Consider the following 15320-nt stretch of genomic DNA (forward strand, 5'->3'; position numbering starts at 1 on the left):
TACTATGTAACAAAACAGGACTTGTCTTTAAATGCATTACAAAAGCTATTGCTTCCTAGAGGAATAATTCTCTATAGCTGCTTTCCAAATTCACATGTGCACAAAAACAGCCATTCACTGAAAGTTATCAGGATTCATTGTTCTGAAAGGAACATCATTCCTGAAACACCCCTTTTTTCCAAGGCTTCTGCATTTGGTACAATTATATCATTACTTTGATCTTTTCAAAGTCCTAGAGCTCTTTGGACAATCTCCCATGTACAAAGTGCGTTGCAATGATAGTTCTTATCCAGAAAGAAAGTGTGATGGCATCTGTAAAATTATCACTACAATTAACAAAAGATTTGTGTTTTCACAAATTCCCCCCAAATGTTAATATTAGGCTGAAGATGGAATGAGGGGTGAGGTGTCCTTGCCTATGGAGGAGCTTATTTCTATGTCAAATCATCGCTGTCTAGAGTTACTTCTGTCTCCTGGGAAATCCACTAGTTCTTAAGGAAGGAACATTGCAGAGTTGCATTATGATTACCTGCTCCTAGTCTCCATCCACCTATAGGGCACCTACATCTCTCCCTTAAACAGAACCCTGAGTGCACAGTGTTTACACAGAAGAGAATCTGGCTGTGGGCTCACAGAAAGAGAGCACAGTACAATTTTCCTCTTCCATCGTTTCTGCACTGCTTCATGGCTTCACCAGGGCAGTACAGTGCTCCATCCTTGGCAGCTTTCAGGTGAGGTGCTGTCATTTGCTTTAGCTTTGTCTGTGCATGCTCATGAAGCACTGTGCTGTGTGTGCCAGGCCAGTCAATGAACTCTTACCAGAGCCCTTATTGGAACTTGCATACATGCATGATACAGACTAAAACACAAACTGCTGCTTCCCCATAGATCGTTCATCTGGAAGAGCTGTTGCATTCTCATCAGGTAGTATCTGTGAATGGTGCAAGGAATTAGAATGAGGGTAGATTCATGATATTCCAATCTGATTTTTGTCAGTGGATCCTACTAATTCCAGGGCAGAACCAGCTCTAGGTCCCATGATTCTAGAACAATAAGAGCTCTGCAGCTATGGACAACTTTAAAATCTGCATCTTGGTTAATAAGAATGAATGTTACACACCTGGGTCACATTAGATACAGTTTTACTTTTTAACACAGCTGAAGTGTAGGGTTGCCAACTTTCTAACTGCAAAACACTGGACACTTTTGACCTGCACCTTCCCTGTGCCTCTGCTCAGCCCCTCCTCGGGGCCAAAGAAGCTGCAGAGACAGTGCTGGGAGATGGGGCAGTGCATCCTAGTTTCCCCCTCAGCCTCCGTGCTGGAAGGAACTGCTGGCCACTTCTGGGAGCTGCAAGGAGCTAGGGCAGGCAGGAAGCCTGCCTTAGCCCATTGTGCCACCAGCTGGTCTTTTAATGGCTCAGTCAGCAGGGCTGACAGGAGGCCAGGGACCCTTTTCTTCCAAGCATTGTAGCTGAAAACTGGGTGGCTGGCAGGCAACCCTGCTGAAGTGCTCAGTTTCAAGTTCAGGGTCTGATACAACTTCCACTGAAAGCAATGGGAAAATTTCATAGAAATGTGGTCCGACCCCTATCATGAATAAAGGTTTACATTACTCTTGAATTTTGCAATGAGCTTATGTCTAGCACTAAAACAACAAAGAGATTGAATTGCAGTCCACACAGAGAAGTTATTCTGATTCATTTTGTTTGCTACAGGTAGAAGTAGAAAAGGATTTCATTTTCTAAAAAAACCCAGAAGCTTTATATTAATATATTTGTAGTTTTTAACATATGATAGAGCATGAATCTGGTTTTCTCCAGTGGAAACTACAGCATAAATGAGAGTGAACTTTTAACTGACTTGACTTCATAGGTAAAAGAATCCAAATCAGTTGAGTTACTTCATCTGCAATTTGGCCTAAATTATTTAACATATGAGCAATATTGGATGTTAGTGTCCCAGTGTATTTTTGTACTATATTCTGTGCTCTCAGAGACTGTATTATCCCTTCAGCAATACCAGGTGTATAATGTATATTGTCTAAGACCCTCTCTAGTTTAGGTAAACTATTTCAGCTCCGAAATTATTAGTCGTTTATTTTGTCAAACTGACAATTTAAATGGTGACCAGCAGAGCACTACTTTTGAATTTCTTTATTTTCTCCTTAATTGTACAGATTTGGTAACTCAATTCAGAAGTATTGAAGCAGTTATGCATGTCAAATATTAGGAAATATGGAAGAGGAATAAAACACCAACCAGGAGGCTTGCTGAATAGGATATTCACTTCAAACAGAAATCTTCCTCCAAGTTACAAATTGAAAGGGTTTGTTTTATATACATCTTTTTTTTTTCTATTTCACAGTGCATTATCTATCACCAACAATTACCTGGCTTGTTCAAGTGCCAAAATTAAAAGCAGGTTTAAAAGGTTGGTCTCCATCCCTGCCTGAACAAACAGCACACACACACAATCCTTAATAATGATTTCTACCACTAATAATGATTAGATATTTAAAAAAAAAAAAAAGCGATGGGGAGATGTCACCATGGAGACCAGTCCACAGTAAGATCTCCAAGTTGCCAACTTGTCTCTCTAATTCAGGATGACTGTTCTTCTGAAAAGGTAAAAGTGTGGGTGGGTGAGATTGTGTCCATGTGTGCATGCAATTATAAGTACTAGAAGGATTATAAATGGCAATCAGAAAACAAGATTGGGGAAGATCAGCAAAAAAATCATTCATGCTGTTAAGAATGCCATTATAAATTGCAATCACTATGGGAACAATGCCACCCCAATTTCTGCTGTCATAAATATCCTACGATCCTTAGGCAGAAGAACCCATAAAGAAGTGAAAGATCTGCTCTGGGGGTAATGATGTGTAGAGCATTCACCTATTGCAAGGCAAGAGCAGGTGGGAGCTGTGCATAATTAGTCCAGACACTGGTGTCTGTTCTATGGATCCTGTAGTCATCGTCCTATAACCAGGGCCATGTTAGGGACAAGCAAGAATACTTTATCCAGAACATTCTGCAAAGTAGCTCCCAACAGAACTGTGGTCTTTTCTCTTACTACTTTCCCCGTGCCTCTCTGCAGGGTCCAGATCAGTGGCTCATTTTGGATTCCGCAAAGTTTTGGCTTTAAATGCAGCCTCATGCAGCCTATTCTCATGTGAATAATGACTGCAGCATCAGACCATTAGTGAGGAATGAAATGCCCATGTGTTAATTCTCAAAATAAGCTACTGTGCACAGCATTTCTATTCAGGGGAATGAATGAGGGTCTGTTGTGAGTTACAAATACCAGGTAAAATGAGGCAAGCAGTGTAAACACTATCTGTGGGATCCTGCCAAATGGCTCAGCAAGCTGCAGCAACCTCATTTCTCATCAAGATTCATGAGACTGCAATTCCCATTGAAAGAGGCACTCAGCAGGTTGCACAGATGAGCCTGTAATATATGGTAGAAAATTAGATTTCCTGTTTTAAGTCAAAATGCATGCAACAACCATGGCTCCCAATGCAATTAGCAGTAATCAGTTCAGATGTACAAGGAGGTTTTCGTTCCTGGTTTACCTTAGCTATTTGCACAGGGCAAGTATATAGACCCTGGGGGTCTGGCAACTGGAACCTGAGACCTCTAGAATTAAATGCATGCACCTCTACAGCTAAGGCAGTAGCAGACTCATTGATTGCTAAGTGGTTTCTGTGCCCCTTGAGGGGATAGAACATCACACCCAGGAGATGTGTGGGTTACACAAGGTCTCCCTTTCTTGATACAGATTTCTAGTTAAATATGAGACCTATCAGTCTATTTTATCTTCAGTGTCAAACCTGTTATCTGCAGGGCCCTGCTATGCACTTTCACCTTTGGAAAGAGAGGTAAGCATTTCTTTCATAGACTTTCTTGCAACTTGATCTTGCATCAGTGGGAGTTTTCTCACCATCTTGAATAGAAAGAGGATGGTCCTTTGATCTCCAATGTTCCTCTCCCCCCTCTCACACAGCATTTCATTTCCCTAAACTCTTCCCAGTACCTGTTCTCTCTGTTTTCCTTCACAATGTTCTCTGTCTGTCTGTCTGTCTCTCTCATTCTTCCGCTTCCTTCATTTGCAAATCACATTAAACGTCTTTGCTTAAGACTGTTGATATTTTGCTTGTCTATCATATTAAAAACTTTTCTGGATAATCCCACACTGTTCCCTGTGTAAGAAAAAGTAACTGAGCATTGGCCACAATTCTGGGAGGTGGTGGGCACCTTTTGCAACATGTAGAGGATGCTCAATTCCCATCAAAGTCAATGGCAGTTCAGAATGTTTTGTGCTTCTAGGATCAAGCACATCCTTTCTGATGACTGTTGGGCTTGGGTATTATGTCTGTCCCTACTAACTCAAGGCAGTGATTGAGCTTGATTCCTAAGCCACATTCATTCTATTTCATTCAAGGGATTGAGGCGGGGAGGGCAGGCAATGGATCAGCATTCATGTCGCACTTCCTGTCCGTACCCAGCCTGGGCTAGCTAATGCTCCAAAGAGCAGACCAAATGTAATGATAGGTCCTAGTCACATGCCACTTGAGGTACATTGTGAGTATGCACAGATGATTCAAGGGATACAAGAGAAAACAAGAAAATGGAAACCATGACAACAGAAGTTTGAAAGCCATGGTGACAGGTAGATTCTTGGGACAAAAAAAAAATAAAAAAAAATCTGTAATCCTGAGCTTGTTTTAGATATTGTGCAGTAAGTAAATGTGCGTAACTATATGGAAGACTGCCCTTTCTACCCGCTCAATGGCACTGAGAGAATGTTTATTTTCTACTAGTTGATTTGTACTTGCAATTTCCTTACAAAACTTGATGTGTCAGGAAATAACCCTCCTGAAAAATATATGCTAAACTAATGATTATCAAGTGGTCATTTTTAAGAACATTGAGTAATTGTTTTATTTTCAACAGTGATGCAATTAACAAGGCATCAGAAGAATATTTAAGGGTCTCTTCAGATGACTTCATTATTAATTGTATTCTTTGGGATGTGAACTCAAGAAACCTTAAGGGTAAAATGATAAGGAAATGAAATAGATAACTATGACAAAAAATCCATTCTTTAAAAATAGACTGACATTCAACGCTGCTCTTCAGTCTTATTTCATATTAGTGTACACTCATCAGAACAAAGCAATACAGATTGACACAGCTCTCTCTTAGAAGACCAAAAATATAAAAAGGATTTGCAAAATGGAATTATCATTAAAAGCATCTATATAATGATTCAATATCACAGTGATTTACAAGCCATACAATGAGGCATTCAAGCTCTCAAATAGTGTGATCAAACAATAATAGGATCTAATTACTCAGAGCATTCAAACAAATGTGTTGTTTGTGAAAATGCAAGACAATATATTACACTAGAGGATTTACAGAGCAGTTCTCAGGTTCTTAACTCATAAGTGGGTTTTTTCATTTTTTAAAATCATTCTTCTGGGGTGGGGCTGAGGAAGAAGGATTCGATATGCAGGATGCCCCTGAGAGAGGGCAACCCCATACCACAGCAACTTGGGGCCAGGTGAGACACCCCTCTCCACAGCTGCTGCACGTCCCCCGCTGGGGCAGGTCTAGGTTCTTCTGACCCTTGTGCTCCCCAGCCAGAGTGAAGAATGCAGCAAACTGTACACATTCCCCTGGAGAAACAACCAGCAATGATCTCGTACAAATGTGGTGGGAGGGGAAGGGGGGAGAGGAGAGAGAGAGGCTGCTTAGCCTCCCTAAAGGAAGCCTTAGGGGAGGGAGGCTCAGGGCTGGGGTAATCCTAGAGAAGTGAGCCCCCTGCCAACTCCTTTCACCTTCCTGGTGATTCTGTTTCTTTTCTGTATGGTTTTATGACACAATCCCATTCTAGACACATTCCATTTTCCTGGCACAATGAAACCCTCACCTTGATTTAAGAGGAGACAGTGACCTAGGGGAAGGAACATCAACATCCTCAGATAATGGTTCCCAACCACAATAACAATAATCCCATGACAGGCCTTTCAGTAGCTAGGCAACCTAGTGGCTAGATCAGTGGTCCCCAACCTTTCAAGGTTGTCGGGCGCCAGGGGGCGTGGCCGTTCGCCCGCCGGGCGCCAGGGGGCGGGGACACTTGCGCCCCGGGGGCGGCCCCCCCCCCATAGCTGCATGCCCGGGGCCGGCGCTCCCCCCGCCAAGCGCCGCGCGCCCGGGGCCGGCGCTCCCCCCGCCAAGCGCCCGGTGCCAGGCCAGCCCCGAGCACCTGGCGGGCGCATGGAAATGCCCCCGCGGGCGCCATGGCGCCCGCGGGCACTGTGTTGGGGACCACGGGGCTAGATTGTTGGTTACTTTTGCTTAGGAGCTAGAGGGGGACTTGACTCCTCCTTTTCCCTCAGGTGCTGGCCCACACTCCTGCATGACTCTCACCCCTAAACAGGAAAGATGGATTTTCCTCCCAGCCATGAGGTGTCCACAGCTGCTCCCTATGTAAATTGTTTAGTTTGGGGTATGGTCCTGCTAGTTCGGTTTCCCCACCATTGGGTAGGGAAGACTTACTTGCCTCCAGTGGCTGCACTGGCAGGCAGGTTGCATCTGTGCCTCTTCATGAGTCAGCCCCAACTGAACCAGGCTCCCTTTTCTCCTTCTTCAGGCCTGGCATTGGCGGCTGGTATAACTGGGTGAGGCTACCTGAAACTGTTATGCTATACAAAACACGTGAGATCTCTTATAGGGGACAAGGCAGTATACCGCATTTATTGAGAATACAACAGTTAGCATATGCTTTTCAGACACACAACTACACAGAGAGAGAGAGAGTGTCCTGCCAGTCGATGTTATAGTTACCAGGCCAGACTCTGAATCAATCTAGTGGCCAGCCATATTGATTGCAGAGGGGAGCCGGGCTCTGTCAGTCACAATCCGATGCGCTTGGAGTTGGTGGCAAGATGAACCCAAAGTCCCATAGCAAAGCACCCTGTTCTTATAATCCTCTTTCCTCTGTTGAAGTCTATGGATTTCGCTGTGTCAGTCTGTGACCAGTTACTGTTATCTTTTGAGATTGACATTCCAAAGCATCTCCAAGAGGCTCATCCTGTAATCAATTGTCTTTAGGAGTGCCAGCTTCACCGTAGAGTCATCAATTCTGCCAATCCTTGACCTTGGGTACGCACTGATGGTTCTTCAGCATTGGTATGTCTCCATGCCTCCTCCTCACTTGATCAGCTGGTTTTAAAAACAAGTTTCACACCTTGTCTCTTTATGATACATTCCCCATTCACACAAATAGTCTTTCACAGAGACCTTCAAAGGTATACAAACAGCTGTGTTTTATATTGAGCAAAAGCAAACAGCATTGTGAATTAAACCTTACTAAATCTTGAAAACGAAACAGTTCACACTGTAGGCCCGGGCCTTCAATATTTCTAATCTCATTAACATAGACACAATATCAAAATCCTGTCTCTTTACTTACTAAACCTTGCCTTTGTGCCCCTCCTCCACCCCTAAACCCCATCCCTGCCCTGCCCCCTTACCAAAGGCCCCTCCTCTGAATAACACAAGATGGGGGAATACCGGTGGGTCTGATGTGGGGAGGAAGCAAGGGTGGCCCTTCTTGCACTCACCTGCTCTGCTCCACCCAGATGCCCTTTCCCAACATGATGTACTCGGTTTCTCTGTGGTGGCAGGAAGTGAAGTGCCCTGAAGCCAGGGCCGTCTGCTTTCCACTGCCACAGTTTGCCAAGTACAGCAAGCTGGGAGAGGGCGATGGGGTGGGGCAGAACAGAGCAGGCTGCCAGATAATTCTGTCTCTTGCTGCCGCAATGAGCGGGGGAGAGCGATGACCCCTGCTACCACCCCGCACCAGGCCCCTCTCCCAGGGTAATCTGCCAGGATACCCTGGGACTCATCCATGGGATGGTGGAGGTAGCTCTCACAGGGCCCCCCCAAAGCATAAGGTCTGGGACAGCCCCGAACTACCCTATGGCCAGGATGGCTCTGATTATACTACACAATAATGGCAGTGTGCACAAACACACCTATATATCCGTGGATATGTGCATGAATAACCTACGCTTGTGTGGTCTGGCACTCTGTTTCCCTATAGTGGCACCTAGCCCAGTCAGACTGATGAATCTGCTATGGCCTTAGCTATTATGGAGCTGGGACAATTTGTATAGTGGGGGCAGAGAGTCATTAAACCAAACTGTAAACCTGTAGATGGTGGAAACTGCTTCTACCCAAGGGGTGGAGCAAACCCCTTAGCTCCAACACCCGTGCTTGCCTAAGAACCAGATAGCTTCTCAGCTCACACAGCAAATACTTTTGCACACTAAGCTTCAGAGCTCCTAGGTTCAGTCTTATCTGCAGGTGATTGAGGTCTGTTGGCATTACATGTGTATGTTTCCACATACATTCTAATTGGCACCCTTAACCTACATAGATTTACACTTAATTCTATTGCACTCTGAATATTCCCCAATGAGGACAGTAGGTCTATGCAGGTTTGGTATCATGGGCTAGAACCTTGGTAAACTGCATAGTTCATAATAAATATTGAAATGTATTAGTAAATATTTAAGAGGAGACTGCTGCAATGAGATCTCCTAATAGGAGATGTCACATTTTTACAAGATATTCTACACTACTTTTTCTTAGACTGTAAGCTCTAACAGGGCAAGGACTGTCATTCTGTAATATGTTTTGTCAGTGCCCACCAAAGTGGGGCCTATCTATGACAACGTATGTGTACATAGATGTTATAAGATCAACAATATCAAAATAAATATAGAGCAATGTCCCCTCTAAATTTGTTCCATCCATGTATGGTATAAACTTTATGTGCACTGAGGCATGTGTAGATGGGCAATGCCAGTAGAAACACATGCTGCTGGCTATGAGCACTGTGCTAATGAGATGGGTGGAATTTGAATCTCTCTAGGGTGAACACCCAAGCACTCAATTTACAGGGAACACTGATATAAAGTACATTTTGTGATGCACTCTTAAAGATTATTATTGTTTGTTCATTGACATCTCTTGATATTAAACATGTACTTACGTGCTTCCCTGAATAAACACTGCTGATCTAGTCACATGCTTAATATATCTTGCGCTTTGGGCTCAAACCTGTGAAGTGATGAACTTCTTTAGAATGAGCGTACTCATCTTCCATGCACTTCAAGGAGATTTGATGGCATGCTTCACCTTGCAGGGACAAGCCAGTATTTACTCATTTGTAAAATTCAATCAGTTATTCATAATAGGCAACCTTGTCATTGCTTAAAATAATTGAGGTTCTATAATCTGAATATATGCATAAAGAAATTCACCCACAAGTAGAATCTTGCTGATCAGCACTATTTTATACATTTACACTGACACTCTCTCTCTAAGATAAGATATCTGTTTTCCATTTCCAATACTAAGCAATTGTGATTTGGCAGATAGTCTCTTCTTTCACACAAAACTGTGACATAATTTGAATACAATATATAAATAAAACATATTATTTGAAACCAGTTATGGGCTGCTGTGGCCCATAAAAAAGAAGCATATATGTGAATCTAAGCAGTGAGCCAAGAGGAAAAAATGGAGATTGGGATAGACAAAAATGGCTAGCCAAGACTATTAACCTAAGAAACATACAGTGAATGTTAGGAAAATGCCAGCACCACCATCTGTTCATATATGTGTGATGGTTTCACACGTGTTTATGTTTAGGTGCTGTGATTTTTTTTTCTTTTTTGGTTTGGATGTGTAAAAGCCTGGTGAAAGCTGGATGCTCATCTGAGTATTAGAAATAGCTGAATGTGCAGGCAGTTCTCCATCCTGAGCTTGTCATGAAAAATTTATTCCTCTTTATCGGAGGCAACGTGGACACACATTTCACAGCAGCAAGGAGAGACTAAACTGCTAGGAGGAAATTACAAACGAAGGGGGAAGATGATTAAAGGCTGCTTTTCCTCACCCCCTTCTGTCCCGGAGGAGTTGTCATATTTATAAAACTGATTAGATAAGTGTGGATTTGTGACTATGGGATGGAGAAAGGCTGCTGCTGTCATCATTTCGGTGATTGGGCTCTGAATGAAAACCGAATATCAATGCATTGAGTAAAGGAAGGGTAGAGTTTTTACCATTTATGTGCATGATTATCAGGGTCAGGTATTAGTTCTATAGCGTTTTTCTCATTCGCTTCTGATGGTTGCAGCGAGCTGGAGGGTTCGGATAGCACTGGTGAAGGAATTGATCATTTTACTGTCTATACTTTGGATTTTCTTTCCCCTGGGTGATTCCGATGATTATCTAAAATAATTTGGCAGAGAAGAATTCCTCCCTCCCGCAGAGACTGCAGGAAAGAGCTCAGTTTTGCAGACAGCTTTGGGTGTTGGTAGCAGCAACAGCCTGATTTATTGTTCAGAGGAGGTCAGAGAGCGGGAGATGAAGAACTCTGCTGGGGTTTTTGGAGGCGCGATTAAGGCTCCGTGGATTTAAAGTGGCTCTCTCTCGGAAGACGTACCCAGCTTTCTTGGCAACGATTGATCGGGGAAAGGGGGGCTTTTTTGCTGCCTGCCCCGCTTCCTTCCTCGAATCCGCACAATCGAGACGAGCAAAAAGGGGAGGAAACTGTTCCCATCATGTCTCACTGTTCAGCGGGGCGGGGCGCGCCTCTTTGAGCCCCGTTCCACGGCAGGCGACAGCCTTATTTTTAAAGTTGGTATTTTCTGCCTCTCAGAGCCGGGGCCAGGGGCAGAGCTGCCCTGAGACCTTCCAGCAGCCGTGTTAAGCGCTAGGCAAGTCGCCCTCCCTCCATTATTAGCAAGGCTGGGCGCGTTCCCCCCCGGCGCCACCAGCAGCTTTTTGCCCCAGCCTTTGGCGTGCGGTTGGCGCTGCAGCAGCGAGCGTGTTGTGTCCCCGGCGGCTCGCCGTGCAGCAGGGGGCGGGCCGGGGGCAGGCTGCCATGGGAGAGAGCATGTCCAAGCGGCTGAAGCTGCAGTTGGGGGGCGAGGCGGAGATGGAGGAGCGGGCGTTCAGCAACCCCTACCCGGACTACCAGCCCCACGGGGCCGCCGCCTCGAGCCCCAGCGAGGCCTCGACCCCCAGCGGGACGGCGGAGACCCAGCGGGACCGCCCGCCCTCCCCAGTCGCGGAAGAATCCCTCCCCTTCGGCCCGGACGGGAAGGTGAGCGGGCGCGCGCGCTAGGCCCGGGGGCGGCCGCCGCCTCCCGGCGTTCGAGAACGCCCTCGGCTGCCCCGCGTTCTAGAACCCCGCCGGGTTCTGGAACGTTCAGCCGGCGAGTCCGGGGGGAGGAGGGGGCGCGGCAGCTGCTTGTTGCCCGCGGGGGGGGGGGGGGCGCGCGGGGGGAGAGCCACATGGGTGGAGTGTTATTGACAGGGGTTAGTGTGGCTCAAACATTTCGCCCCTCCCCCCCTTACACGCCCCGCCTACCTCCCGTAGCGTTGAGCTTCTGTCCCCTTGCTTTGCCCTGGACTCCTCCCGCAGAACTAACTGCTTCATTCCCCCTTTTCTGCAAAATTGCGTGCCACGTATGCGCCCCTGCACGCCCTACAGCCAAGAGCCCCCTTCCCCCAGTCAGCCCTGTGCTCTTCTATGCTACCCCACGCCTGCCACAGCCCCATGGCACCGATTCCTCTCTCAGCCTCCATGCAGTCCCTTGCACCCATGTGCTCGGTGCAGGCTATCATTGATCTGTATTTCACAGAAGTGCCTGCAGCTCTACGTGGACCACCCCTACAAATCCACAGGCCCTTTCCCTGGCTCTTATACCCCACCCTACCTGCACAAGCCGGGGGCACCCCATTTCCTGCCCAGAATACTGTACGGTCTGGTAATTCCAGAAATGACATGAGCCCACCCTGCCACCTTGACCCCACATGTACGTGCACGTGAGGACCAGAGGAGAATGTTGCTCCACTCCCACTGGCATGATCCTATGTGCAGTTCAGACTGGGGGAAGCAGAGCAGTGTATTTTTCAAAATAGCATCCCCACCCGCTACTGGACAAAACCATATCTGCTTTTGTCTCAGTACTGGGGAGCACAAACCACCTGAATGAATGTCTTCCAGGTTTCAAACTGATGAATGACCTACTTGTTCCCTGCCCCTGTGCCTTGTGCACACTGCCCAGCCTCACAGCCCATTCAGGTGAGGTCTGTGCTTGTAGTGGGGTGTATTGTGCATGCTCTGCACCCTAATGTGAGAGTACGTAGCTTGGTATGTAGACAGTAAGGTGCTGCATAAGTTTGTAGGGGCACATCTGAGCCTCGGGGTATATCCTATATTGGGTTCTGCCCCATCTGCATTGTGCTTTCAGCCTGACACAGGAAGTGGCCACTACTTTTCTCTACTGCAGGAAAAGGCTTTGTCTACCACAGGGTTACTCAACATGCAGCCCATCTGTTTGCGGTCCATGGTGCAGTTTGGGTTTACATGGATCTCAACAAAACAATAGTCGGTATAATGGTCTCCTGTTGATATATGTTTTAGTAGTTAAATTTTTGGACTGTCATTGCTCATTACAAGTGCTGTCATATGGATGGAAATGGGGAACATATTGCATTTTATGAATATCAGCAGAACTGACTTAAATGGGGGCATGTATGTTGTATAGTCTTGCCTTAATCTTTGTATTCATGCCTGTCAGTGTGAAAGAAGCTCTTTGCATGTATATGCAGCCACACATAAGTTGCGGCCCTCGGCATGTGCTGTGAGTATCATTGTGGCCCCCCGGGTCTTCCAAAGTTGAGTAGCCCTGGTCTACCACAAAGAACTGCCACTTCTTTCTCTGCCATAGAGAGCTGCCACTTCTTTTCTCTATCGCAGAGAAATGGCTCTAGCTGAGAGGAGGCAGCAGAAAAGGCTCCAACAGCTCTCCATTTCTTTCACTGTGCTAGAGCTTTTTACTGTTATATGTAGCTACATGCTGCATTGTGGATGCAGCCTGCGTTTTATTGGCCTGTAGGTTCACATACCCTATATGTCACCATTAGTGAAGACAAGGCCTTAGTTCCGTGGTGCCCACGTGTGGCAATTTGGCCAATTGAGTGTAGCTAGTTGGCTTGAATAATGCAGCTATTTGGCCAGTTGAGTGTGGCTAGTTCACTATAGCACTAGTAGCACTATAGTGGCTACTGCTTCAGAATTGGTTGGGCACCCCAACCTTAGATTCCAGTTTAAATCCACAAAAATAAGAACAATCAATTCTTGTATTCACTGAAGAAAAAAAGGCGTGCTCGTAACTCAAGTTAGGAACGTGATTTTATTTACAGTGAAGACAGAGCCTTAAAGAAAGACTGGAAACATCGGCCTTATCTGCAGCCCTGAATGTATGTGTATGTTACAGCTCAGAAATGATCAAACTTTCATTAATAAAGCTACGCACAGACACCTTCTGCTGGGTAACCGTCCTTCCTAATGCTCAGTATTCCTCCACCAGTATTCTCAGAGCATGTCTACATAGCGACTTACTGTGCAGCAAGTCGACTAGAGTGTGACTAGAGCTCGCTAGTTTGCTGTGCAGTAATGTCCTCTTTGGCATTGCTACGGTGCAGTGGGCCTTTCGCTGTTCTGTGGCAGTGTCCCTGGCTTGCAGCACATTGACAGTATAGCCAAGCCCTCAGTCTGTGCTATTTTTAGAAAAGATAGATTCCTCTGTCTTTAGTTGAGTTCACACTCTCTCTTTAGATGTTGCTGAGCCATTCCTTCCTCTTTTTAATCTATGGCTGCTTACATTTACACATGAAGGACAATTTCTCTTTGTAATTTTTTTTTTATGAATTCTGAACGAGTCTCTTATTGCTTCAGATGATGCACATTTGCCAAACTATCTAATCCGGAGAAGATCTCTAGCAAAGTCCTTGTATGGCCTCCATCACATTCGTATCTGAATACCTCACAGTCTACCATGTATAAATTCCTCTAGCACCCCTGTGAGATAGGAAAGAACTATGATCCTAATTTTTATAGAAGACGCAGAAAAGCTGAATGACTGAATCCAGGAGCACACAGGATGTCTGTAGTGGGCAAAGAATTAAGGTTTTGAGAGACTCCCATGCTCCCACTCTAACTGAATGTTCTCTCTTCTCAATACCAATGGATGGGTCTACCTCTGCTCTTACTGAAAATTATTCAGGCCACTTGCCAGAGGATCGACGCTCTAGTGATCGATTCTCTGAGGTTTGATTTTGTGACTCTAGTAAAGACCCGCTAAATCAAATGCTGGGAGTGCCCCACTTAGCACTGGTACTCCTTGGTGTTGCAAGGAGTAAGGGAAGTTGATGGGCATGGGCATCCAATATGTTAGGCAGGGGAAGGCATTGCCTTCCCAAACTGCCAGCCAGGCCCCACCCACACTCGGACCCCCAGAATGGCTACTGTAGCATTGATGCCCCCAGCGCCTGCCTCCCCAGTGCTAATGGGTCAGAAGGCTAGGACCTCCTCCTTCCCTGTGTTCCATGGCCAGGCAGGCTGGGGCACTCATGCTCACCTGTCCTCCCCCCCTCCCCTTGGCTCCTGTGGGGGTTGGGGCCTGAGCCGAAGGGCAGGGCTGGCGGTGGGGCAGTGGGCTTGTGTCCCCCACCCCTACCTTCACCAACTGCCTATGTTCACGGGAGCATTTCTCCTGTCGACCTCCCACTGCACGGTCACCCCAGAAAATCAGTGCAAGGTACCTCAACTCCAGCAACACAATTCATGTAGCTGGAGTTGCGGATCTTGCATCGATTTTCTCTGCCAGTTTTAACGCTGGTAACAGCTCATGTAGGACGTAAAAGTAATTGCTTGCCGTTCTGAGAACCATGCAAATCCTGCTTGCGTGAATAAAGGACAACATAATCACTTACTCTGAATTTCCCGTTCTTTAAGAAAAAAATGAAACCTTGGGCATCGCAACACCTGCCTAAACAATTTAATGCTAATTGGCACCTGCATTGGCTATCTTGCAGTGATGAGAATTAGCTCACAAATAGGACTACTCTTTAGTCCCTCTAGGTCAGAGTTAAAAAACATTGAAGACATTTTGAGAGAAGCTTAAACTGTGGCCACACATGCAGTAGTCTTATCTTTTTTTAATCCCCAAAATCAATTAGGTCCCAATTCTGCAAATTGCTCCTATAATCCTGCATCCACATAGAGCACCATTGTAGGGCTGAGTGCACAGAGATTTACAGTAGGATCAGTGCCCCAATATTTATGGTCAAATTCTGATCTGTGTCTGAGTCCCTTTGGGAGTGAGATTTGTGTGCGTGTTCTCAAAAGCAGAATTTCTTTGAAAAGAGAAGGAAAATGTAT

At 45.8% G+C, this 15320-nt stretch overlaps 1 protein-coding gene across 2 annotated transcripts in view; it reads left to right on the forward strand.

Moving 5' to 3' along the window:
• Positions 1-10692: 10692 nt before the first annotated feature.
• LANCL2 (LanC like glutathione S-transferase 2) overlaps positions 10693-15320 on the forward strand; it is a 56767-nt gene continuing 52139 nt past the window's right edge. The window contains exon 1 of one of the 2 annotated variants that reach the window (XM_075921719.1): positions 10693-11192. In XM_075921719.1, coding sequence (XP_075777834.1) covers positions 10971-11192 — 222 coding nt within the window. In that variant the 5' untranslated portion in view covers positions 10693-10970. Of the gene's footprint in view, positions 11193-11938; positions 12177-15320 lie in introns of those variants that run through there. The other variant, XM_075921720.1, reaches the window with a different exon arrangement.

This window comes from Pelodiscus sinensis, chromosome 2 (assembly GCF_049634645.1).
Source record: "Pelodiscus sinensis isolate JC-2024 chromosome 2, ASM4963464v1, whole genome shotgun sequence".
NCBI lineage: Eukaryota > Metazoa > Chordata > Testudines > Trionychidae > Pelodiscus > Pelodiscus sinensis.